This window comes from Sceloporus undulatus, chromosome 3, assembly GCF_019175285.1.
Source record: "Sceloporus undulatus isolate JIND9_A2432 ecotype Alabama chromosome 3, SceUnd_v1.1, whole genome shotgun sequence".
NCBI lineage: Eukaryota > Metazoa > Chordata > Lepidosauria > Squamata > Phrynosomatidae > Sceloporus > Sceloporus undulatus.
In genome coordinates this window covers 88,135,924-88,161,333 of record NC_056524.1, presented here as the reverse complement: position 1 = coordinate 88,161,333, position 25,410 = coordinate 88,135,924, and the positions used below count along the sequence as shown (strand labels likewise).

At 42.3% G+C, this 25,410-nt stretch overlaps 1 protein-coding gene across 1 annotated transcript in view; it reads right to left on the bottom strand.

Annotated features, from left to right (window-relative positions):
• ACE2 (angiotensin converting enzyme 2) overlaps positions 1 to 23,076 on the bottom strand; it is a 55,357-nt gene extending 32,281 nt beyond the window's left edge. Inside the window, exons 1-6 of the mRNA XM_042456845.1 lie at positions 22,976 to 23,076; positions 21,999 to 22,266; positions 14,125 to 14,283; positions 5,370 to 5,463; positions 3,418 to 3,561; positions 164 to 276 (exon numbers count right to left, since the gene is read on the bottom strand). Of these exons, the coding sequence (XP_042312779.1) occupies positions 164 to 276; positions 3,418 to 3,561; positions 5,370 to 5,463; positions 14,125 to 14,283; positions 21,999 to 22,181 (693 nt within the window). The 5' untranslated portion in view covers positions 22,182 to 22,266; positions 22,976 to 23,076. The remainder of the gene's footprint in view (positions 1 to 163; positions 277 to 3,417; positions 3,562 to 5,369; positions 5,464 to 14,124; positions 14,284 to 21,998; positions 22,267 to 22,975) is intronic.
• Positions 23,077 to 25,410: the final 2,334 nt, after the last annotated feature.

Genomic DNA, 25,410 nt, shown 5'->3' with positions numbered 1-25,410 from the left:
TTGCTGACATATCTCCTGGTATGGTGGTGGCTGTTCTTTTCCCATTCTTGCATAAGTAATAATATGGTACCCCGTTTGCCCATGCAGTTCTCCATTCACCCACAACACAACAGTTTAAGAACTGGTCAGGTTTGAATAGAATGCCATTTAAGCCAAATGTTACTTGTTGAAACGTGTTTTCCACATCAGTAATCAGCTGTGCACGCTGGTATCGATACACATCAGGGGAATCTACTTCATAATCTCCCCTCCAGTAATCTCCATAGTCAGCATAACCTGAAAAACAGTCATGGAGACAGTCATATTATCGTAAAAATTATATCATGGGATTGAGGAGAAATGCAATTATCTGACTTGGATACGATAAATTATATAAATCCGGTGGATATAACTTTGATCTCTGCTTGTCCAGTGACAATGGATACTTTTGAATTTGTGCAGCTCAAGGTGAAATGGTGCACATGTAATACTGGTGTATTGTTGAAGAGATGAGAGCCACCCCAGGTGTGTTAAATCTTTGCCCTTCATGGCTTATTTAAAAAGCAAGAAGAGGACTGGCTGAGGCAGTAGAGGGAGTGGTTAATGCCTCACTAAAACAAGGCAGAGTTCCAGCTTGCCTGAAGGAGGCTGTTATACAAACATGAAGAAGAGGAATTGCTGCAGCCGCCGCCCTCCCTGGATGCTACCATGCTTGACAATTATCAACCAGTCTCTAACATTTCATTTTTAGGCATGGTTCTGGAGTGTGTGGTGGCCTCCCAGCTCCAGGGGTTTCCAGATGAAGTGGATTATTCTGACCCATTTCAATCTGATTTCGCACATGGTTATGGGACAAAGACAGCCTTGGTCACCTTGGTGGACAAGAATTAGACAAGGGGAGTGTGTTCCTGTTGGTTCTGCTTCTTGGTGACTTTCTATACCATTGACCAGAGCATTCTGACTTGGGGCCACTGTTTTACAGTGGTTCTGTTCCTTCCTGGAGAGGTGGACCCAGAAGGTGGGGCTGAGGACTCCTGTCCAACCCCTTGATCATTGGTCTGTGGGGTCCCTCAAGGTTTGGTTCTGTCCTCCATGGTATACATGAAACCACTGGAAGAGGTTGTCTAGAATTTGGGGGTTCAGTGCCATCAGTAAGCAGATGATCACCTTCTCTATTACTCCTTTCCATCATAAGACAAGGAAGCTGTTTTGGCCCTAAACCAATGCTTGTAATGGACTGGACGAAAGTAAACAAATTGAAACTTAATCCAGACACGACAGAGGAGCTCCTATCAGTTGAAAGGTACATCAGAGAATAGCGACTGAGTGTATGATGGATGATGTTATACTTCTCTGAAGTCACAAATCCACAACTTGTGGTGTGCCTGGATTCAAACCTGAGTCTGGAAGCTTAGGTTTCAGTGGTGGCCAGGAGTGCATTTGCACAGTTAAAGCTTGTGTACCAGCTGCGCCCAATCCTTGTGAAGTCAGATCTGGCCATAGCAACACATTCCTTAGTTACATCCCAGTTGGATTACTGTAATGTGCTCTATGTGGGCTGCCTTTGGAGAGTGTCTGGAAACCAATTGGTCCAAAGAGCTGCAGCCAGATTGCTAATTGGGGGTGGCTACAGGGAGTCAGCTGCCTTGTAGCAACAGCTCCACTGGCTGCTAGACATCATTCAAAGTGCTGATTTTGACTATAAAGTTCATTATGACTCAGGTCAAGGTTATTTGAAGGACCATATTTTTCTTTATGAACATGCTGCAGAGGCCCTTCTTTCTGTCTCACCACCCTCACAGGTACATTTGGTGGAAACATAGGAGGGGGTCTTTTACGTGGCTGACCCCAGCTCTGGCACTTCTTTTCCAGAGAAGTCAAACTGGAAATCTCACTACATTTTTTTTCAGACAAGTTTTTGACTGGCATTTGATGATTAGGTGATTAGGTTTACGTGTGTGTATTTAATGGTGTGTCTTTTAATTTTTTATTGCTTAATCTCTTTTAAATCTTTGTACTTTTTGAATTTTTAACTATGTGTTTTTTAAGTTACTGTATGCTGCTTTGAGTCCCAAACTTGTGGAAAGATGATATAAATAAATAATAAATAACAACAACAATAACAATAACAAGAATGGTGCTAAAATTTGTAATATATGATGTAATTGTAGATCTGCCTTTCTCAGTCTAGGTTCCTTCAGATATAGGAACTCTAACTGACACATGATGGGAATTATATTCCAACCTAGCTAGAGAATCCCATGTTTGGAAGGCTTGTCTAGTGTTTATCAGAGAAGACCCACCAACCTTCCTCTGAGATATTATAATCTTAAAGGTGGGATGGGAATGGGACATAAATTACAAATTCTTGTTTTCAATATAAAAGTCAGTGAAAGCCAAGCATAATAAGTATTGTCCTACAAAATTGTTTGCAGGGGCGTCGCTGAGGGTTTGTGTGGGGTAAGAGCCTCACCAGATGACACTCTAAGGAGGGGTTGCACCCCAGGTCCCCAAATATCTGCCATTTGGCAGAAACAGGCTATGGTATTTGCCTGCATCCCTTTAAAGCACTGGAGCGGAAGAAATGGTAGTGTGAGTGGGACAAGGCTCAGTGAGAAGAAAAAGGAGAATAAAAAAACTTTTAAATTTTTCTTTAAAAGCATCACATCGTACCAATTTTTAACTTTTAACCGCATGCAATTATGTCCATGTAAATACATTTAGGCTGTGCATATGACAATGCAATTTAAAGATATAATTTTATTTTTGTTAGTTGCTTATGTCACAACTATTGCCATTACATTCATAATATATGGGAATTACAATTTATGAATAATATTAGTACAAAAAGCATTACTAAGGATTCTGTATGGTGTGGTATGGGAGGAGCTCAATGTCGGGGGTGACACTATAAATTACCGCACCAGGCAATGCCAACCCTAGTGATGCCACTGATTAAGCTGATATATTTTAAGAACACTTTACAGAATAGGAGGAGCAATATTCTGTTCTGAAAGCATTATATATATAACAGTGAACAACCTGTGAAAAACAAAATGATGTTTGATAACCATTAACAAATGCCAATGAGATGCATCATCATTTCAGGCCTTCTGCTATACTTCCATTCCCAGTACAGCTTCAGGTAAGAGAGACCCACTGGTCATCATGGGTCTGAAGGACATTTGTAAAATATCTAGCTGTCAATATTAGATGGTTAACAGTGTATCCAGCATCACTCATTTGATAATTTTGATTGGAGATTGATGACCATAGTCTAGATATGACTAAATTTACTGATGGAATATTTTTATTTAGCAGTATTTGGATTGTCAAGCAGACATACCACAAAAACTAATAGACATAATTGCAAAAATGTTGACAGAGAGTAAAAAAGAAAAGCTGCAGCCTAAAGCCATTGATATTATTGGAACTTACCATTAGTTCTTGCAGCCTCATTGTTCAGTTCGACATAACCCTCATACAAAGGCCTCATTCTCTTGCCCACATCAGCTCTCCAGCCTTGCCAAGCCCATAATCTCTCTGAGTAGTCAGTGCTCTTTGCCATTATATCATCCAAGCCTGTTGCCATGAAATCAGGTTTATACACATTTAGAACCAGAATTTTGCTGTAGTGTGATAAAATCTCAGCTATACAAATCTCTAGTTTAATATTTTAGCTGTTGCTGTTATATGTCTGCCAGTCATTTCTGACTTGTGAGGACCATAAGGTGACTCTGTCACAAGGTTTTCTTATCAAGATTTGTTCAGAGGGGATTTGACATTGTCTTCCCCTGCGACCAAGAGACTGTGACTTGCCCAAGGGCATCCTGTGAGTTTCACAGCTGAGCGGAGATTTGAACCCTAGTCTCCCAGAATCATAGTCCAACATTTAACCCACTAATGATTATATTATTTAAATCACCTGCAGTGGTCTGCTAAGTCAGATCAGTGATGGAGCTTTTAGACAATCCCTTTTACCACATTCAGCTCAAAGGAATAGAATTCTCAGCTTTCTTCACCATTGGCTAGGCTAGTTTAGAGGTGCTGGGACTTGGGAGTCCTACAGCATCTGGAGGGGGCTGCATGATTCCCATTCCTGCTGTACAATTCACAGTCTAAAGCAACTGTGATCTCAACAATGTGTGATTAATTATCTCTCTTATAACCACACATTTCAGCCAAGTAGATATACTAGAATCAATGATGTAGACTTGAGTTAATTGGCTCGGACTTAAGTCAGACTCAAGTCACTTCAGTGACTTGACTTGGCAAAAATGACACACTGACTTACTTGAGATTTTACATGAGACATTCAAGCAGCAGGCAAGAGCTGCCCCCATGGTCCAGGACACATTTATCAGAAGGGAACAGCAAATGTATTAGACAACAGGCTTATAGTGGAAGGAACCTTCCAAAGATTTTGAAAATTTTTAGAAAACTTCTCTAATGTGCAGCAGAGACAGGCTGCCAAGAGACCACAACCTCTTCCTCAAGCTCATTGCATAACTGACTTGCTGTTCCATTTGAGAAATGCAGCCAACCAATTTTTTCTGTTAAAAGTTGGCTCCCATACAGAAGACTTGACTTGAAAGTATTTGCAAGGACTTGAAACTGAACTTGAGGTTAGAAGATAGAAGCTTGAGATTTGGACTAAAAGATTTGAATGCTTTTCTGCATGGACTAAATAAAATGGTCTCACTTGTCCTCACAGTGACGTGACTTTACAATGCAGGGCCAAATCCCCAATTCGAGTGTGGACTGTCTTCACTATGTGAAACCAGTTCCACACCAAATCCACCCTATGCTTCCCTTAAACTGGATTTTAAAAGCTTAACTTTTGCTCCAAATTTTGCAGGTAAACCTGGAGCACTCAGTAGTGATGCCAGGCAGCTGTCTACAAATAGGTCCTCACTGTGACTTCAAAGTCAATCCCTCTGAGGTCACAGCAAGGCACCCAGATGCTGGGCACCTTGTGACCTGATAGGAAGTGACTTGCACCAGCAACAGCAGTGGGGACATATATATGGGTCTACTCAGCATCATTGTGTATTTTATTGTTTAATGTGGGGGGATTTCTTTTATTGGATTTTGCTGTTTTCGTATTTTAACTGATTGTAAACCGCTGTGATCATTGGAATAGCGGTATATAAATAAAGATTCATTCATTCATTGTGAGTGCAGAGGTAACAGGAAAATTCAGGGTAGCTCCAAGGCCAGAAAACTTTGGGAGCAGCCTGGAGTATTCTGGCCAGTTACATGAGCTCCCAGGTGGCTTTACTGAAAAGTGATCTGTAAGCATAAAAAACAACATCCCTTTTAAAATTAATTGTTTCAGTAGTTGTAGTCTGTACGTAAAGAACTACAAGAGATGCTTAGTATTACTGTACCTGGTTCCAGTGGTAAACAGGTGAAAGGGTCAGATGACTTGCACACAGTCCCAGTACTATAGATGGTACCCATTTTATTTAAAATATGGATCAACTGCAATTTAAATGAGATGGATATTATTGAAAGGAGAATACAAAAAATTCCAAAACCTTTTGAAAAAGTAAAACTCAGATGTAGTTAGTTACAAGAAGCATAGTTACTTCTTGTAACTTTTTGGAAACAAGTTAGATTTCAAAAGTAACATAAATAAGAATACTTTTTAAAGAAATGGGGTTTTTTAAAAAAAGATTACTTTAAAAAGACATTTTAGACGCATTTTAAGTTGAACTTCCCAGGTTTTATGACATTTTCTTGTTAACCCTCAAGAGCCAGTGTAGTGTAATGTTTTGGATGTTGGACTAAAAGTCTGGAGATCAGAGTCCTCTACGCAGCCATGGAAACTCACAGTGTGACCTTGGGTGAGTCACACTCTCTCATCCTCAGAGGAAGGCAAAGGCAAAACCCTGCTGAACACATCATGCCAAAAAAACATGATACATTTGCCTTAGGGTCACCATAGGTTAGAAACAACTTGAAAGCACAGAACAGCAACAACTTATTAACCCTAGGGTTCTTAAAATAACAACAACAACTGCAATAGGAGCAACAAATTACCAATTCAAACACTGTAATGAATAATGACAAATTAAATTTGCAACACTGTAATGGCCCATTAACTACCTTTAAAAAGTAACTTTCTGAGTTCAGTTCAAGTCAGTGGCATGTGCACATGCACAGGTTCAGGTTAAATTGGAGTAATATGATGCTTTAGCTACTTCAAGAAGCATGGCAAGCAGCCCCCAGCCACAGTTCCTTGAATGGCATATTGCTTGAGTCACTTCCAGAAGTTTGACCTGTGGCTTCCATCCACACTTCCTAGAATAGCAGGGTTATTACATTGCTCTTGTCTGCGGTGGACTATTATACTCTAAGAAGTAATGTAGACAAGACCCTGTGCTAGGCCTTGTTTCACAGTAAAACAAAGCCAAAACAAAATCCTCTAGCCACATTGGGGTGGGGAAGCTGGTGGATCTGGCACTGCAAGGGTGTAGAATGCACTCTGGATTTTACCCTTTCTCCTCCTACAGTTGCTCTGAATGGGAGCTCTGCCTGTGCTGGGCCCTAGTTGGGCACTGGCAGAACTCCAGTCAACTCAGAGCAGCTGCCGGAGGAGTGATGGTAGAATCTAGGGTGGCTTGGTTACCCCAGTGATGATAGATCTACTGGTCAACCTTGCACTGTATAGTTAAGTTATGTGGCAACTCTCTCCTCCTCACTAGCCCATCAGCAATGGCTAATGTATAAAACCATTACTCATGACACTGAAAATGTAATTGCCTTGATGGTTATTATGTTATTTTTTTTTGCAAAGGAACATTGCTGATCTCTCATTATCACCATAGATGACTCATTTCAAGTACCGCTTTTTATATACTGCATGGGTGGGCAAAGTGCAGCCTGTGAAAGTCCCCCTCATCTTCTACAGTTGCCCACCCTTAGTGTACTTTGAGCTCTACCATTTGTTGTGGTGGCTGGCAGTGATGGAAGCTCTTGCCCACCAATTCCTGGAGGATTCTTCCTCTGAACAAGTTTACCTTCTTCTATCTCACCTGAAATTTTTCTACAGTGAAACTCAACTTTTCCTTACGCTTCTCCATTCCCCACTGTTCCCACTGAACTTTGCATCCTAGAGAGCAAAAATAATTCCACCATGATACAATAATGCTCTTTGTTCCCACCTTGACTTTGCTGATGTGTGATCAGAGATTAATTCTCCTTCCCTATCTCTCCTCTAAGGCAGAAACTATAATCCTAAACGTATTTTTCAAGAAACTGGGAATGGACTTCAGAATAAACATGGGAGATTATTGAACTGCTTTTTTCCCCAATCTGAGACCGTGCTGGGAACATGTGTTATCACAAGCTCCATGCCCGGATCGTTACCATCCCAAACCCAATCGGAACATCTCCCATCACTTTGCTAAGAATGGAAAAGAAGCGTTTTTAGCTAAGGACAGAAGTATGGGATGGTAATAATCTAAGCATGGAGCTGTATGATAAGACCTGTTTCAGCCCATGCCCAGATTGGGAAAACACAGCCAGTGTGAAAATCTCCATAGTGCAATCCAATATTTTTTCTACTCAAGAACAAGTCCTATTGAATTCATTAGGGTTGACTTTCAGGTGGATATATTTAACATTGTAGTGTTAGACTCTTGTCTGTCAGATTATAGGGAATAGCAGCTGATCAGTGGAACTAGGAGAGGGCTCCTACAGTTAGCACTCCCAAGCAGTGGCATCATTGGGAAGGGGGTTGCAGTGGTGCAACCCATCCATGTGCTAGCCAGTTAGGCTCTCCCCTTGATCACTCATTGTCCCCATGCACTGACCCACATGCCCCCATCACTGCATGTGTCATTCACATGCTCTCTCCCCTACATGCACCATCCTGTCTTTTTCCTCATCACAAAAATGATGGGGTGGCATGAGGCAGCACAGGGAGCAGGGGTTGCCCAGAAGCCCTGCATCTTGGAAGACCCACCCCCTGCATCGGGTGACACCAGGTGCAGGGATGCCACTGGTCCCAAGACACTGTGCAATTCTTCCACATTTTCCTGGATGTTGTTTGTGGTGAGAAAAAGATGGGAAAAATCATAGGAAAACCCATAAAGATTACAAGAGGAAGATAATTAATTTGTGGAACCTTGATCCCACCCTGGCTAAGATTCTACAAGTGATGAAGGCTGATTCCATAATAAGCCCTCACTGATCAAATTCCAGTAGTTAGTATGTACAAGCATACACATGGGCCCTGTCTACAAGTGTGAAAAATCCTGTTTCAGCTCTGGTGCCAGTGCTGCCTGATCACATGTTGCACAGCAACTTCCAGTGAAATACCAAAAGTCTTCTCAGTTAACCCGACTCTTCCCTGGAGTTGGCAAAAGCTGTAGCAAACTCCAGAGTTTCTCCAAAATACTATGCTTAGTGTGGGGTTATATGGTATGCAAACAGCTGAGTCCGGCCTGAGTCAGGCCAGTGCAGGGAAAGGGATGGCCTGACCCTGGAACTGACGTTTCACCAGCATCTGTGGCTGGCATCTTGCTGGCAAAGATGCTGGCAAAACGTCAGAAAGAAACTCTGCTAGAACATGGCCACATAGCCCAAAAAACTATGGATGCTGGCCATGAAAGCCTTCGATTTTATATTGTCCCTGGAACCATGGCTGCTGCTTCAGTAGCTGGAGGAGCTACATGAACAAGCAGTCCAGTGCATCACTGTATCTCCTGAGATTGGATTTGCCTTTGCAACCAATGAGAAGAGAGGGTGAAGGGGGCCCCCCCCAAATTACATGGCTGGGATTTCCAGAGTTCCCAGTCATGTGATCTGAAACCACAGCCATGCAATTGGGGGTGTAACAGGCAGCTTGTCCAAGGAGTTGCTGTAGGTACTGAAACAGTGGCTGCAACTCCAAACACATGGGACCAGCCAGCTGTGCTGATGAAATGTCAGCCCAACTAGCCTATGTGAACAGTGTTGTGCTATTGCACTGGGGAGGGGTGGGGGCTGATGTGTGTACCACTATCATAGCCAATCCATGGCGAGTTCTGGAGCACAATGCTCCAGACTGGCCCCAGACTTATGGCCAGTTCAGACAGGGTAATAGTTATACACCAGTTTAAGCATTTTTAATCCATTACAGAAAGAGGTATCCTGTACCTCCTTCTACAGTTTCTTCAGCCCTAGTGCACACAGCCAGATGAATCGCAGGCACCTCCTCTCTTGGCCACTCTTTGACAGAAACAGAGCTGCACCTGGATGTCTATGGATACCCTTGTACTCTTGGGATTGGAGAATCTGTTCTTTTGGATGTCAGAATAATTACTGGATCCAGGTCACAGTGTGGAGTAACAGTAGGCAGTGCATGGAATAGTATATCCAAATCTGTGAGCTGTAAGGTGTACGATGCATCAAAAAATAAAAATAAAATCATTTAATTTCAAGATGCAAAGAAGAATCTTTCTGATATGCTTGCTGTGATTTATCTGTTTAATTACACAAATTGCTCCATCTATTTGTTTGCAGAGTGCTAACCTCATGTTTTAAAACTGCATTTTATTCATTTTAAAAGGTCACACCATAAAGCTTATTCATGCATTCTGAGTGTAGTAGCTACAGTGAATCTGTGGGGAGAAGGAACAAGAATGAACATTCTAGCCCTTCCTCCTACTACTAGTTTCACTGCCTTTTACATGTGGGAATGGCTTCTATCTATGGAGGTGTGACGGGACCCCTTTTATGTGCCTCAAGGTTACCTTTTATCTCTTCCTTACAGAAGGTCCCTGGTCATTGACACAGCCCTGTTTCACCCTTCACATTTACACAGTCTCTCTAAGCGTATAAGGGCTATGGCCCCAAGTTCTTCGTCTTGCTAATTCAATATATTAGGTAGTATATTTGTTTTTTCCTGTAATGTCTAGCATTTACTCAGACAGAGACTTCTGTTATAACAAATAAACAGTAACTTTATTGAATAACATTGAGTAAGAAATTAGTTTAGGTTAAATAGTTCCGTTTAGGAGATTATCACATTGACATATAATCCAATTGCTCCCTGATGGGAATGCAGCTGAGTTGTGGGATGCAGGCGGTTATTATGGCAGATAATCTGTCCTGCCGCTGCCGGGCAGCTGCATCCTGGGTCCCAGCAGCACTTCGGAGGCCGTTTTTCAAAGTCAAAAAGCTCCCGGCTTCAAAAAGCGGCCTCCGATGTGCACCTGGGACCCGGGATGCAGCTGGGAAGCAGCCGCCCAGTGGCACAGTGGCAAATTACATATGATAATACCCGCCTGCATTCTGTAACCTGGCTGCATCCCGTCAGGGAGCAGTCACGTTATTTGTCAATGCCATAATCTCCTTAGTGTGGTTACTTTAAATGAACAGTTGCAGGCTTCTCACAGTTTCCTCTTTACTGACTCAAGTGCACTTCCTTATCTAGTCAGAATCCTTATCTAACCATACTGAGACCCTTTGTCTCTCTTCCCACTTTCCCTACTGGCTTGTCAGAATACGTCTCTGACTTTCTCTAAGGCCCAATCAGAATTCCTATCTGACCATCTCTCAAGACCTCTCACTCACCTCAAACCTAAACCCAAAATCACTCACTCCTGCTTTTACATCCTCTCCTTCCGTGCAGCCCACCCCTCGAAGAAGATTTTCATACCAGCACTGACCATAGGGTAAGCACTGATAAAATGCTGCTAAAACATTTAGGAAGTATATGTGAAAGCCTGAAGCACTTCCTAAATGTCAGGGAATCATCCGCTTGTCTCCAGTGTCCCTGAATCATTCAAGGAGAAATGGCTGCTCCCGAATGATTCAGGGGCACTGGAGGCGAGCAGACAATTCCAATGGAAGCATCAGTGGAAGGGGATAGGGGTATATATGTGGCATGATGTATTCAAGTCTCTTACTCCAAGTCTCAACCTTCAGATCTCAAGCTGAGTCTGAAGTCTGGGAGCCAATTTTAATAGAAAAGGAGGAGGAGGAAGAGGTGCTGGTTGTAGTTGTGGTGGGATATGTGGGGGTGGAGTTTCAATAATTAAAAAATCATGTAGCCATGTGTAAGCTAGGTAAACAAAAAATATCATAGGCAATTTATCAAGACTGCAATTTTTTTTTTTAAAAAAGTCTACTCGGCATCCTGGCCCCACTGCACAGTGGAGGAGCCTTCTAAAGCTTTTCCTAGCAGCAGAAGGCAAACCTGTCCCCATAGCTTACGGCATGTTTCTTGACAAGGAAGAGCAAACATGTTAGGCAATAGGCTTCTGGATGAAGTTAGGCCAGAAAGCTGGTTGCTAAAAATATACAATTCTTGAGTCGAGTCATTTATTGCAGTCTCGGGTCCAAATCAATTTACTGAAGCAGCTTGATTCTGACTTGAGTCTGATTCAATTGACTCGAATACCACATTGCTGGCTAAACAGTCGTGACTCATGATCTGAACAGGGGTGGCATCTTACCATACCACTTCCAAGCAAGGTGCCCTCCTATCACTCATACAAGCCACTTCTGGGGTTATTGCACCCTATTACTGTTTCCTCTGCTTTGTGGATTTACTTTAATCACAGTCAAAATGCTTGGATCAAACGAATGGAGCCTGAAGGTGTAGACTGTAACTTCATATCTATTATCATAGTTTTTTTTTTAAAAAAAATATCTTTTAAACTGATTGGGAGCCAGTTGAAATGCATTATGAAGGAGCTACTCAACCTCACAATATATGGCATGATTTTGTCCCCTCTTCCTCCCCCTCTCTTCTTCTTTCACTCCTGACTGCATGGATGTTTTCTTCAGAATTAGCCCCTCTTGTTCCAGTGGTCTGCCAGTGAATAGGATCTACAGAATTAGGCCTCAGCTGCTTAATGTTTGGAGAAAATCAGCTGCCATGTGGCTAGGCTAATTTTCTAAGGGCCCCCAGCTGACCTAAATAGGCTGCCTTGTGCAAGTTAGAATTAACACAGAAGGGATATCAAAGGTTTTTAAAAATATGATTTCATTAAACAAAAGCTTATTTTCCAGAAGCTGGCAAAAAGGTATTTTGGTTTCTCCCTGCTTGCTTTAACTGTGTAGGTTCCTAGACAAAGCCTCAGTCATGACAATGTGAAGTTGAAGCCTTTCATGGCCAGCAAACATATTTTTGTGGGTTTGGGGGGCTATGTGGCCGTGCTCTAGAAGAGTTTATTCCTATTGCAGGAATAAACTCTTCCAGAACATGGCCACATAGTATGTGTCTAAATCACTCCTTCTCCTGGAGATCCTCTCTTGATCTTTGTTGTGATTTCCGACAGATAAATATTATTTGAATAGGAAATTTATTTTGAACTGAATGTAGGATGAGTTAACTTTGTCTGCATTTTATTTTAATCCTTAATTATATTTCATCAATTAATTATAGGTCAGCATTTCCTCCAGCTCCAGCTTACTTATAACATACACTCACTCATTCTCCTTGTAAGCATGTAACCCTTGCACTATATAACATATAGTTATGGGGGCCACTTCCAAATAAAAATATACTTGTTTGGGATATAGATGATTTAAGAAATAAATATACAGTGGATTCGAAATGGATTTGTTTTACAATGGCTTCTGGCATGATGATGATTCTTGATGATGATCTGTTTGCAGGATGCTCATTTGATTTCCCTGCAAAACTCTCTTTGGCTGCAAGACTATTTATATGCAATAGCCAAAATATGCATGAGAAAAGCTAAAATATACCTTCATAGTCAAACTGAAAATGCTCTGAATTTCTGGAACTATTAACTCCAAATAAACAGTATGGCAATAGGAACTATAATTTCAGATATTGGCTGCATAATTTGTTATGTCATTTTTGCAACATGTACAAGTACCTGATCCTCCTTCTGAATAAATTTGAATTAATTAAATGTGCCCCTGATCAAATCAGCAACATAGCCTCCCTATGTCTTTACCTTATTGTCCTTATCCACAGGGAGGCCAGATTGGTTGCAGAAAGATGATATAATCTTGCCAGACCTCCCAGAGGATCTCGGTAGGGGAGTGTGTATGTGGATCTGGGGCTTCTGCCACAATACAGAATTAATGCAGTTAGACACTGTGTTAACTGTCATGGCTCCATCATATGGAATCCTGGGATTCATAGTTTGTTGTGGCACTAGAGCTCTCTGACAGAAGGCTAAATATCTCATAAAGCTACAAATCCCAAATTTCCACAGCACTGAGCCATGGCAGTTAAAACAGTGTCAGGCTGCTGGTTTGTTTGGGTTTGGGGGGGATATTTTTGTCATTTTGCAGCTTCCTGCTAAAGCACAGCTAGCTGTCTACCTTTCTGCCCCCTGCCAACCCCTATGCACATGATGCCAGCCAAGGATTGCAACTTAAGTCTACAATTCTCAGTGTACTTGTCTTGGCAAGAAAACCAGCTGAACCAGGTGGCACTTGATTCAATGGGAGTGGGCAGCACAATTTTTCACCTTTTAAGGGATCAGTGGGTTGGAATGGTCATTTTACAAAATGAAATATATCATTTCATTTATGATTTATAGTTTTTCAGCATGATCTACCATGATATGTGCAGGAGTACTTCTATTTGTATTATCTACTCTTGCATTCTGAGCAAAATAAAAATGACACAGGCGGGGTACAGACCGCCGCTTTGCGGCGGTCTGCCGCCGCCGCCAGAAGGTCCGCGGGGGAGCCGGAGCCTTCAGACGGCCCGACTCCCGCGCGGACCGAAAAAAGAAGCTCCAAAATGGAGCTTCTTTCGCTACGTCAGCAGCGGCGCGACGCGTCTGGACGCTGTGCGTCCGATACGTAAAGATGGCGGCGCCCATGTAGAAGGGGCGCCGCCATCTTGTACGGACGGAGTCCGTACTAGGCCATGGGGCGTCTAAAAGAGACGCCCCTTTTTTAAAATGGGACGTCTGGAGGACGTCCCAAATGGCAATGTAGAAAGCCCCACAGTTTAGTATGCAAAAGGGATCTTGTAGCACATTTGAAATTAACTGAAAAACAGAAGTTGGTAACATGAGCTTTTTGTAGACTTGAGTTTATTTCTTTTGTTTAGCATATAATACTAGAATAAATGTGAAACTGGATTTATTTTTATAACCACCAACCTAACAGATTGATTTCAACACAGAAATACCCCATATATATTTGGCAACATACTTGGTTCTGTTTTTCCGTGGGCAACACAGATATTCCTCTGTTCTGTAGGAAATGAAGCTGGAGTTTGATGGTCTCATTTGAAATGCTGTTCAGATCAAAAGTACTGGCCCGTTGGGATGCCTCATCATAAAATATTGACCACTCAGAGCCCGCTGCACTCTGAAACAAAGATAAATTAGAATTCTAAATTATTCATTTGAAAAACAAAGATGCAGAGAATATTGGACTAGAATGTGGGTTCAACATGTGATGTTGTTGTTGTTATTGTATGCTTTCAAGTCATTTCTGACTTATGGGGTTTTCTTGGCAAGTTTCTTCAGAGGGGATTTGCCATTGCCATTCTCTGATGCTGAGAGAGTGTGATCTGCCTAATGTCACCAAGTGGGTATATATGACTGAACCAAAACTGAACTGGTCTCCAGAGTTGAAATAAAAAATTTCAGATCTCCAGAGTCATAGTCTAGTGCTGAAACCACTGCACCACGCTGGCTCAGAATACAGAAAAATGCAAATTGTGACCTTGGTCATAAGTCTTCAAAGATAAAGGGAAAGGGTTGGGGAGTAAATGAAGCATAATTGGTCTTAATTCTGGTAACTCTATGGCTCCAGTTTTTGTCACCTCATCCTCTCCCTATCCATTCTGGTGGCCATCAGTTATATATATCCCTCAGTGTCATTATTCACTGTGAAAAGACCCTCAAATAGAAACTTGCATTGCTAGTCCAATAAGCCAAGGTTAAGGAAGCTTCAGTCCTCCAGAAGTCCTCTCTTTCTCTCTCTCATACACACACACACACACACACACATATGCGTGTCTTCCATTGAATTTAATAAACCATTGAAAGATCTCTAGTACACATCCAAGATTTGCTACAACCAGCCCTCAAAAAGAATGGGATGAGTGGATGACGCACTGAACATAACTGGCGAAACTTGGGGAAATCCCTAGCAGCTATGTTACAAGAACTCACAATTCTTGAGACCAGTGATTCCCAACCTTTTCTATGCCCCACATCCCTAGGAAATGTTTGATTAATATTTCCACCCCCTACAAAAGTAATATAGTCAGTCCTGTTGATCTGCGGGCTTGCCCCCCATGGACTGGAGCAGTGTTCTCCTTAATGGTGGCATGTGTACACATTCCTTCATTAAAAAGAATGGTACTTGAGGTCCCATATTTTTTGGCATCCATGGGCGGCAGAATGGAACCTTTGTGTATATGAAGGGCCAAATGTATTACACTGGAAGATGAAATTTCAATTTCACTGCAAATGAAGAAATTTAACTTTTAAAAAAGCTTTTAACTCAGTGCATAAAATACAAATCTAAGGCGGGTTACAAACCGCCGTGAAAGTACAGAGTCAGTCCGTACTAGGGTTAGGAAGGTGCGGTGCTTCCACACCCCCCTAACCCTAGTACGGACTGAGTCCGTACAAAATGGCGGCTCCCCTTCCACATGGGGGCCGCCATGATGATGTCACGACCGCGCCGCCTCTATACGGGGCGGCGCGGACGTGACATCGTCAGTCCGCGCCAGGGCGCTTAGTGCTCCCTTTGTGCAGACCAGGAAGGAGCTCTGTTTTGGAGCTCCTTCCTGTTTGCGGCGCTGCTTTGCGTCGCTGGGCGCAGCCTTCAGACGGCTGCACTTAGCGAAGCAAGGGAGAAAGGGGCCAAGCAGCCCCTTTCTCCTCCTCTCCGCCGCCGTGGGGTGTCCTTGGGGCTTGAAGCACCAAGGACACCCCTTTTCAGGCTGAGGGGAAGGGGCTTTTTGCCGCTTCCCCGCAGCCTGGAAAGCGGCGGATCGGGGCCTCGGAGGCTGCCGGTCTGGCAGCTGAGACCCCGATACACCAGGGAAAGGAGCGGGTGCAGCCCGCCCTAAACAGGCGGTCTGCAACCCGCCAAAATAGAGCAATTAGATTCTAATTTATCTATAGAAATAAAAATATAAAAGTTTGTTTGTTCAAAATCTTAAAAGTCCTAAAGTTCTTCACCGATTGGGTGAGGGATCTGAAAACCATGTCCTATGAGGAATGTCTTAGGGAGCTGGGGATGTTTGGCCTGGAGAAGAGAAGGTTAAGAGGTGATATGATAGCCCTGTTTAAATATTTGAAGGGATGTCATATTGAGGAGGCAGCTAGCTTGTTTTCTGCTGCTCCAGAGACTAGGACCCGGAGCAATGAATACAAGCTAAAGGAAAAGAGATTCCACCACAACATTATGAAAAACCTCCTGACAGTGAGGGCTATTCGACAGTGGAACACACTCCCTCAGAGTATAGGGGAGTCTTCTTCTTTAGAGGTCTTTAAGCAGAGGTTGGTTGGCCATCTGTCAGGGATGCTTTGTTTGAGAGTTCCTGCATGGCAGGGGATTGGACTAGATGGCCCTTGTGGTCTCTTCCAACTCTACAATTCTATGATTGCTTTGAAATTTTGATACAACGTTCTATTTGAATACACACATGTTTTTATACATACATACATACTATTATATAGATGTCACACCTGTGACAGGTAAAAATATGTTTTGTTTTAAAAAAAATCTCCATCTGTTGGATGTAACAGCAACACACGCTATACTAAATATTTGATTGGCATTCGCAATCACCTCAACAAAGGTCAGGGCCAATCTTTAGAATTGTGCGGTTTAATCTAGACACGGATTGCTTCTCACATAGACAGTTATATGTTGCGTGTTCTAGAGTCGGCAAACCACACAATCTCTATATCTACACAGACAATGAAACAACAAAAAATATTGTATACCCACAAGAATTATGAAATTAAATATTTCAGAAACGTATGCTTTCTCTTTTCTTTCTTTTTTTTTTTTAACCAGACTGAGCCACAGCAACACGTGACCGGGTACAGCTAATTCAAAAATATTAGTGATGACTAGTGACTCAACACAAGCCACTCTTTGTCACACACCCTGAAATTCAATCTTACATGCCCTGGGGATGCAGACACTCCAGGTTGGGAACTCCTGCTTTAGAATATCCTGGAAGGCTTAACAGATAAAGTATTTAATTAAATAATTTATACACTGCCTTTCTTCCAATCTTGGATGGTGACTTACAACAGGGGTTCCCAGCCTGGGGGTCGCTCGACCCCTTTGGGGGTTGCCAGGTTGGGATCCCCCCTGCCTCCCCCTCCTCCCTTTTTCCCTGCGGGTGCCGGCGCTTTCCTCCTCTTTCCCTTCCCCTCGTGGGTTCTATTGAAAGCACCTGCGAGGGGAAGGGTAAAGGTCTGAGGCCACCAGACCACTCTTTCCCTTCTCCTTCTATGATTCCTTATGGGTGCCACCGAAGGCACCTGCGAGGAGAAGGGGAAAGGGACGGGGCCATCTCCTCTTCCTCTGCTTCTCCCCGCGGGTTCCAGGCACCCGCAGGAAGAAGGGGACAGAGACGGGGCTGCAAGCCCCAGCGGCCTTTGCGGCCAGAAGTCAAGCCCCTTCTTTGCCGGTGGCCTCCCTGACTGGTTGGGAGGCCAGGAAGGGGCGTGACCTCCAATCGCAAAGGTCGCTGGGGCTTGTAGGTGGTCAAAAGTCCCGCCCCTACCTGGCCTCCCAACCAATGAGGGAGGTCACAGGCAGGACTTTCACCTGCAATGGGGGTCGCGGCCCAACAAAGGTTGGGAACCGCTGACTTACAACAAGACTAAAAATAAAGCATATAAAACTGCTGATTAAATGTTAAAACATAATTAAGCAATATAATAATAATAATAATAATAATAATAATAATAATAATAATAATTTATTTGTATCCTGCCCCTCTGAGAACAATCGGGGCGGCTAACAAAGTTAAAAATACAAAACATATAAAATGCCTGGTACCCTCCCCTCCTTAAAAAAGTATTAAATCCAATGCAATATTTAAAAAACAGAACAAAAAACAACAACAAACAAACATACAAGTTAAAAACTGACCAGAAGGTCAACAACATCATACCAACAAACAATCAGTGGGAGCAGCAGTATCTTTCCCAGACGTTTTTCTAAGGCCAGGTTCTCTATTCTGGGAAGGCCTTAATTTATCATATTAAAATGCCATTAAGTTTTAAAAGGTGTTAAAAATAATTGAAAATGTAACATTAAAGATCAAAGTACAGCAACACCCTCCCCCATAAAAAGACTCCCTACAACCAGTGGCATCACTTGGGTTGGCGTTACCCAATGCAGTAACCCCCCCCCCCCATGTACTTCCTCCCCTACCACACCACACAGAATCCTTAATAATGCTTTTTGTTCTAAAATTGCTCATAAATCATAATTCCCATTTATCACTGAATGAGCAAGTGTGGCATAGTGGTTTAAGTGTTGGACTGTGACTCAGGAGACGAGGATTTCCTGCTCAGCCATGAAACCCACTGGGTGACTTTGGGGGAGCAAGTCCACAGGCTGGAAGCAGCCACCTAAAAGCCTCTTTCCCATGTCCATACCTGATGGACCTGTGATGGTGGAAACAACTGAGGGAAGGCCTTCCTCTGAGGATCTAAAGACTTAAGTAGGTTCATATATGGAGATCCAGCTTTTCACACAGCAAGGACCTATGCTTTATAGGTCATAACCAGCTGTGAACTGTGCCTCGGGAAAAGTTGCCAGCCAGTAAAGCTATTTCAACAAGGGAATTATATGATCCCTGTAACTAGCAGGAAATGTCAGGGCCAGCTGGTGATTCTAAAATGGAAATTAAAATGGGAAATGGAAACCTTGCTCCATGCTGATAGCAGAGTGATAGTGCTCATAAACTGTGACATGAATCCTGCGGAAATGTAAGTAAGCAAATACAATTTCCAATTTGAAAAATACAGAGGGGAACTAAGGTTGATCTAAGAAAGAAGAAAGCTGTCATGATACTGCATGGCAGCTGTGGCATTAAAACCCTACCATGTTATCAAGTAAGCTCATGGCGGTGATGATAGTTCAGATTCTCACCTGTTTGTTCTGAAACAGCATCACTGTGCTTTCTGAGAACAGATACCTAAAGTAGCTTGATTCAAAAAATGTTGTGACCAATGCTGAAGAAATGCTGTATAAATTCCACAAGTGAAAAGGTTTGGCTGTAACCAGAAAAGGCTATGTTTATTTCTTAGAGACCCAGGAATGGTGGTTTTTGAACTGGAAACAGCCAAGGAATGAAGGAAATATTGGTGCCAGAGTTTGCTTGTTTATCTTCTCTGTCTGAGTTACTTCTTTCAGGCAGAGGTTGACTGGGGAAATTGTAGTTTCCAAAAGTAACTTTCCCAGGCTCTGTTTTTAGAGTGGACTCCTGAGGAAAGAATCTGTCTTGATTTCTGTGTATGCTTACTTATCTATATATTGACATCAGAGTTTTTCTGTCTGAAGAACAAAATAAAAATGCTTTAAATAAAAATATTTTTCATAACTACAAATATGCTCCTTATCTCCAGATCTGCTTGTCTGGAGGTGGTTTTCTCCTTGCTGTTTCATTAACAGGGGGTATCTCCACCCTGGACAATTTAGTTTCCCCTGTGCAAAGCTATGTCTGGCTGTGCTCCCCAAAACAGACTGTTCTGAGATAGACTTGAGGCAGTTTTGGAAGGGCTATGGACCCAAAGCCTCTTAGTTCCACATTAGGGCCACATCAGCTGCAGTCTGCTGCAGATATTTTCATTCAACTGGACAAGGGAAACACTGAAGTTGAGAGAAATGATGGAAGGAAAACTGGTAACTCTGCCTCCAACATGCACTTACTCCTGGCTCCTTGTCATGGTGGCTCCCATTTCAGTAGTACAGTGAATCCATTCTTGAATTTTATTTTGAACTCTAAGGCCCGGTACAGATGAGCCAAAAGCGGCATGGCTGAGCCTATACTAGGGCTTGGGAGTGCGCAGCAACTGAACGCTCCCAAGCCCTGGTACGTATGGGTGCCACCATTTTGGTGTGCACACGTTTAGACAGTGTCTAAAGACATGTCACCATGATGCCTCAGGGCGCAAATGACGCCTTGGTGGCATCGCAGGAAGGAGCTCCATTTCGAAACTCCTTTTGGCAGCGGATTGTTCCCGCTGACATTTCTCATCTATACAGGGCCTAAATAAGCTTTCCAAGGTGCTGAATGTATTTTGGGAAAAGGTTGAGTCTCATGTCACCTGGCATAGATTTCTCACCCTGTTTACATGATAGCCATTAGCTGTCACTGGTTCCTCATCAGTAGCCAGCACTCAGGATGCCTAATGATAGATCCATAGGACATTTCCACACACTTTGTAACTTTATTGAAAGCAATAGTGTGGAACTGATTGAACAATTCGTGACTCATAATTAACTTAGGCTGAAGTTGTAGGGAGATGGAGAACTGGAGGATGAAGCACATTGTTGTTGGAGACTGGCTTGTCCAAAGCCTTGTTGGAGCCTTGCCAGCAGAGGAGAAGTATTGGCAGAGCTGATTTTTATATCTCTCCTCCCACACACAAATTCTGCCCTTTTTGTTTCTGTTTTGTACAATACAATTAGTTAAAGCTCCCTTTGGACATCCAATTTTGTCTTTATGCTTAGTGCACCACTGGGGACTGAAATGGGGGCAGATCCAGTACACCTCGTCCATCTCTGCTTATCACTCCATCCCTCATTTTCTCCCTCTTCGAGGTTAGTGCTTTAAATGAAAGAAAGAGAACACTATAGAATTTTTTTTTGGGGGGGGATCCAACGTTGAACAAGCATTATCACAGGATTCCAACTTTAGGCACTCCACCACCTCCCCCCCCTTTTTTTTGGCAGAGTAAGCTGTTAGGGTAAACATGCACATCTATAGCAGTTTAATGTTACTTGAATTTCCATCATCCCATTTTGTAGGATTCTGGGATTTCTAGTTTAGTGAATTCCCTACTGGAATTCACTACTGAAGAACTCTGGTACTGTAATTCAAGAGAGTCCAGTGGAGCTCACTACCAGAGGATTCTCTAGCACTGGAATTCTGTAGCAGAAGATTCTTAGGACCACACCAAAGTACAAATCCCAGAATTCCATATAATGGAGCAATGGCAAAGGGCTATCAAACTACTACCATTGGGCTGTGTGGCAATCCCTAGTTGCTGCTGTGGTAATAATATGATATCTTTCAGTAGTCAGTAGTCAGTAGTAAGTAAGAGTCAGGAGAGTTGGGAACCTATAGCTGAGCTCTATAACTGAGGCATTCTGAGAAAAGGATTTGGAAGATTTGAGTACAAAGCATTTCTGGCATGATGGGGAACCTACAAGCTGCCCTGTTCGGGAAAATCATAGGATTCTATCTGATCTGCTTTAGTGCATTGCTTTTTTAAAAAATGGCAAGTGGGTGCATTAAAGCTAGAATTACAACAAGTCATAGTCAATACTAGCAGAAAGGAAACAAATTGATACATAAAGCAGAGAACAGAGTGGAGAAAGTCAGCTTTCAACCGAGATCCCTCCCCAGACTGCCATGCTTCAAGGATAGGAAATAACATTCAGGGTACTTTAGTGTACTGCTGGTTGTTCAGACCATTTCAGGGAAATGTCCACTTTTCATGTTCACCTCTAATTTGGTTTCAGTCTCACTTCATGTCAGAGGGTTCTGTATTGATAAATTCTAGATCAGCATGTCAAGCAGCCTTCCCCAAACTGCCATCCTCCAAAAAGACATGGACTACAACTTTCATCACCCCTAGTGAATAAATAAATACCTGTGCCGGCTGGGAATGGTAGGTGCATTAATCTGACCTCTCTGGAGGGCATCAAGTTGTGGGAGACTAGTACTGGTTTGGAGCCCTAATGGTGCTTAATTCTTCATTTCATTCATCATTGCAACCCCTTTTTAGGCTCCTGTTTTATCTTTCTGGTTCCTATCTTTCTTATGTTCTATTAGTAGAAAAAAAATTATCAGTGGTACCCACCATCTTCCAGGCATTCTCTTCTGTGATGTTGGTGTCATAATTCCATGCAGCGAGTGAACGGTCATAAGATAGATTTTCTGCGTTGATATTAAATTGTGTCAAAAATTCAGTCGCCTGTTGGGTCACATCCTGGGCTACAGCCAGAAGAACCAAGTTCCAAATAAGGTAGAGCTGGGACAACATACTTCCACTTGAGCCAAGAAATGCTATGTGGATGAACTTTCTTCAAGAAGGCTTCTGCATCAATGCTTATTTGTACATAGGCATGCTATGGGAGGGGGAAAGGCAGAATCCAGTTCACAGGGCACTTTATAGTTTGAATCCAGCAAAAGGACACAATCTAGGTGTTGGTGTGGTTTTTTTCCCCCCAAGTATACAAAAGTGAATAATTAACTTAGAAGAGGCATAAGTACCTATAGTGCTTTATGGCTCTCTTGAAAGGCCTTTCTATACAGTTAATATTTGACATATGGTTTATATTTTATAATTGAAATATTTCTCTACCACCTTTTGAGGAAAAGCCTCCCCAAGGCAGTTTACATTTCCCCAGCAGCCTGTCAACAAGACAACTACTACGTAGTGGTAGTAGTATTCATTTTTTATTCAGCCGTTCTCCAGCTAAGGGGACTCAGGGTGGCTAACACCATAATATCAGCACTATATTATTATTTTTGTTTGTTTCCTCAGCTGAGCACTTGAGAATATGATAACATCAGAAGCCTACAGCCTAAAATTTCTAACTATTTACATCAGAATGACATGAGAAATTTGATATTCTTTATCTCAGTATGCTCATCTGTATGACTTTTTCCAGCTTCCCTGCTCAGCTTCTACCATCTCTTTCTTTTCCTTCTGCTCCTCGGCACTACTCCTTCCAGCTCAGTTTCCCATGTCCTGACAAGACCCCCATGGATTCCCTTTTGCTAGGCCCCTAAGATTTTTTAAAAAGATTTTAACAAATGGCAGACTTTCCATACCTGTCCTACTTATCTGTGGTCCGAGTGCGTCTTCCCCAGCATTGCAAACTCTCTTCTTGGCTTAACGCATTATAGTGCAGACGTGTAATTGAAGTTCTTGCCCATGGAAAATTTCCGGCTGAACTCATCCTGCCTTTCCACTGATGTCCTTCTGCAAGTTGATAAAAACCTTCCTTTTTTGGACTGTAGTTTGGCTATGAATTGCTACATTAGTGGATGCAGTTTTTAATCTAGTTTTTCATTTAAATTGCTTCAGTGTTGCATTTGGTTATATCCAGCTGTTGTTCATAGTTACATTGTAAGGGCTTTAAAAGACACATGCACACCAGTTGATTATTTTATCTTGGTACCTGCCTTGAGCTCTTCAAAGAAATGATGGAATATGTATCTGTTGAATAAAGGAAGGAAGGAAGGAAGGAAAAATCTCTGCACCTGAACAAGCATCAGGGTGCCATGGTGCATCCTAGATTAAAGTTCCATAGGTCTGCCCCCTTCCCCCCCATTCACAGAGTCTGTACCATTTAAAAAAATGTTAAAAATCCACAAGATTCAAAAGTTAAAACACATTTAAACAATTTCAGAAATCCCCATGCAGAAGGCAACTTTTTGAGCTGATGTCTGAGTGATTTAGCAGTGAATCAAAGTGATACCACTTCACAAAACTACAAAACTACATGGCACAACTTTCTTTCTTTGGGCCCGTACAGACAGGCCAAAATAAAGTTGCTTCGGGTCACTTTGGAGGTATGCTGTTTAAATGATGCATGTGTCCTAAGAGGCCAGAAGCTGTGCCAAAGCTGTGGTCCAGTCCTTAGGACTGGAGCGTGGCTTTGTCGTGGCTTCTGGCCTCTTAGGACACATGCAACATTTAAACAGAATACCTCCAAAGTGTCCCGCAGCATTATTTTGGCTTGTCTGTATGGGCTCTCTTTCTTTTCTTTTCTTTCTTTCTGCTTGTCACTTTTTGGTTTCGTTATTAAATGAATTTTGTTCATGTTAACATATTATTTATCACTGGAAATTGTTCTAGAATGTTTTTATTATTTTGTTATACCTTTGTATTGTTCATCGATCCACACATGTATTATCATCCATCTATCCATAATGACAGAATTTATTAATGAGGAAGAACAGACACGCTAGGAGAAGTTGTTGCAGTTTGCTTTTGCTTGAGCCTACTGAGAAGGGCAGGATTCCACTTCCTTCTTTCCTATTCCCATTGCAGTTTTACTCATTACACAGTTGGTGACAGAAAACATAACAAATGTCCATTTCCCAAGGTTCCTCTTTCCAGCTCCTCTTAAGTCACTTTAATGAATCAAGTTCACTTTCTTATACATTAAACCTACCAGATGTTGTTGGACTCCAGTGTGGATCATCCACAGACAGCTTGGCCAATGTTCAAAGATGGATCAAGTTGTGGTTCAAGAAAGTCTAAAGAGACACTGGCTCCCCACCCTCAGTACTAAGCAATATACTCATACTGCGCCCCAAAAGTTCTTCACATTTTTCCAACCCTCCTCATATGATCTAATTGAAAATATATTGCATTTGAGGAGGGGGAAATGCAACTGAAATTAAAAAGAGGGTTTCACTTTCCCCACATTTACCTTACCTATGAGTAAGCTGGGTGGTGTGTGGGAGTATCTTGTATTTCACTGTAGTACCGTCTCTCCAGTGGTCATCCGCCATGGGCCTCCATCCAAGCCATCAAGTTTACACTGCTTTAAATGTAGACCATTTTTTCTGGATATGGCGTTATCACCTCTGAGAATGGGCTGGCTGAAAAGGGTTTGCTTCTGCTCTATGTTAGTATTGTTTTTACAACCCTGACTTCTGAGATTTTGGGGGAGTCTTTGTATGAAAAAAATGGTGGGTTTTTGTTTTGTTTTGTTTTTTGTATTCAGAACAGTAGTCCCTCATTCTAGAACACTGTTAGTACAAGACATTCCAGATGGATTGTACTTGAGAAGATGCCAAAATGTCTCAGGATTTCTCTTTAAAACTAACATTAGATTGGTTTTTGTGGGTTTTTCAGGCTATGTGGCCATGTCTAAATGAGTTTCTTCCTGATGTTTCACCAGCATCTGTGCCAGCCACAGATGCTGGCGAAATGTCAGGAAGAAACTCTTACTATTAGAACATTAATGGCCACATAGCCTGAAAAACCCACAAAAAACTATGGATGCCGGCCATGAAAGCCTTTGACTTAACATTAGATTCACTATTATCTAACAATTTGTTTCAGAGCTTAGAAATGTAATGATTTTTGTCATCAAAATTTCTAAGCCAACCTGTACATTTACCCCTACTTTGTTTCCATTGTTTTACTCTAACTCACCAAACTACAAATCCCAGGATTCTGTAGGATATGTCATGGCAGTTAAAGTGATGTTAAATTGCTTTAACTCTGCAGTGTGGCTACACCCTGAGTT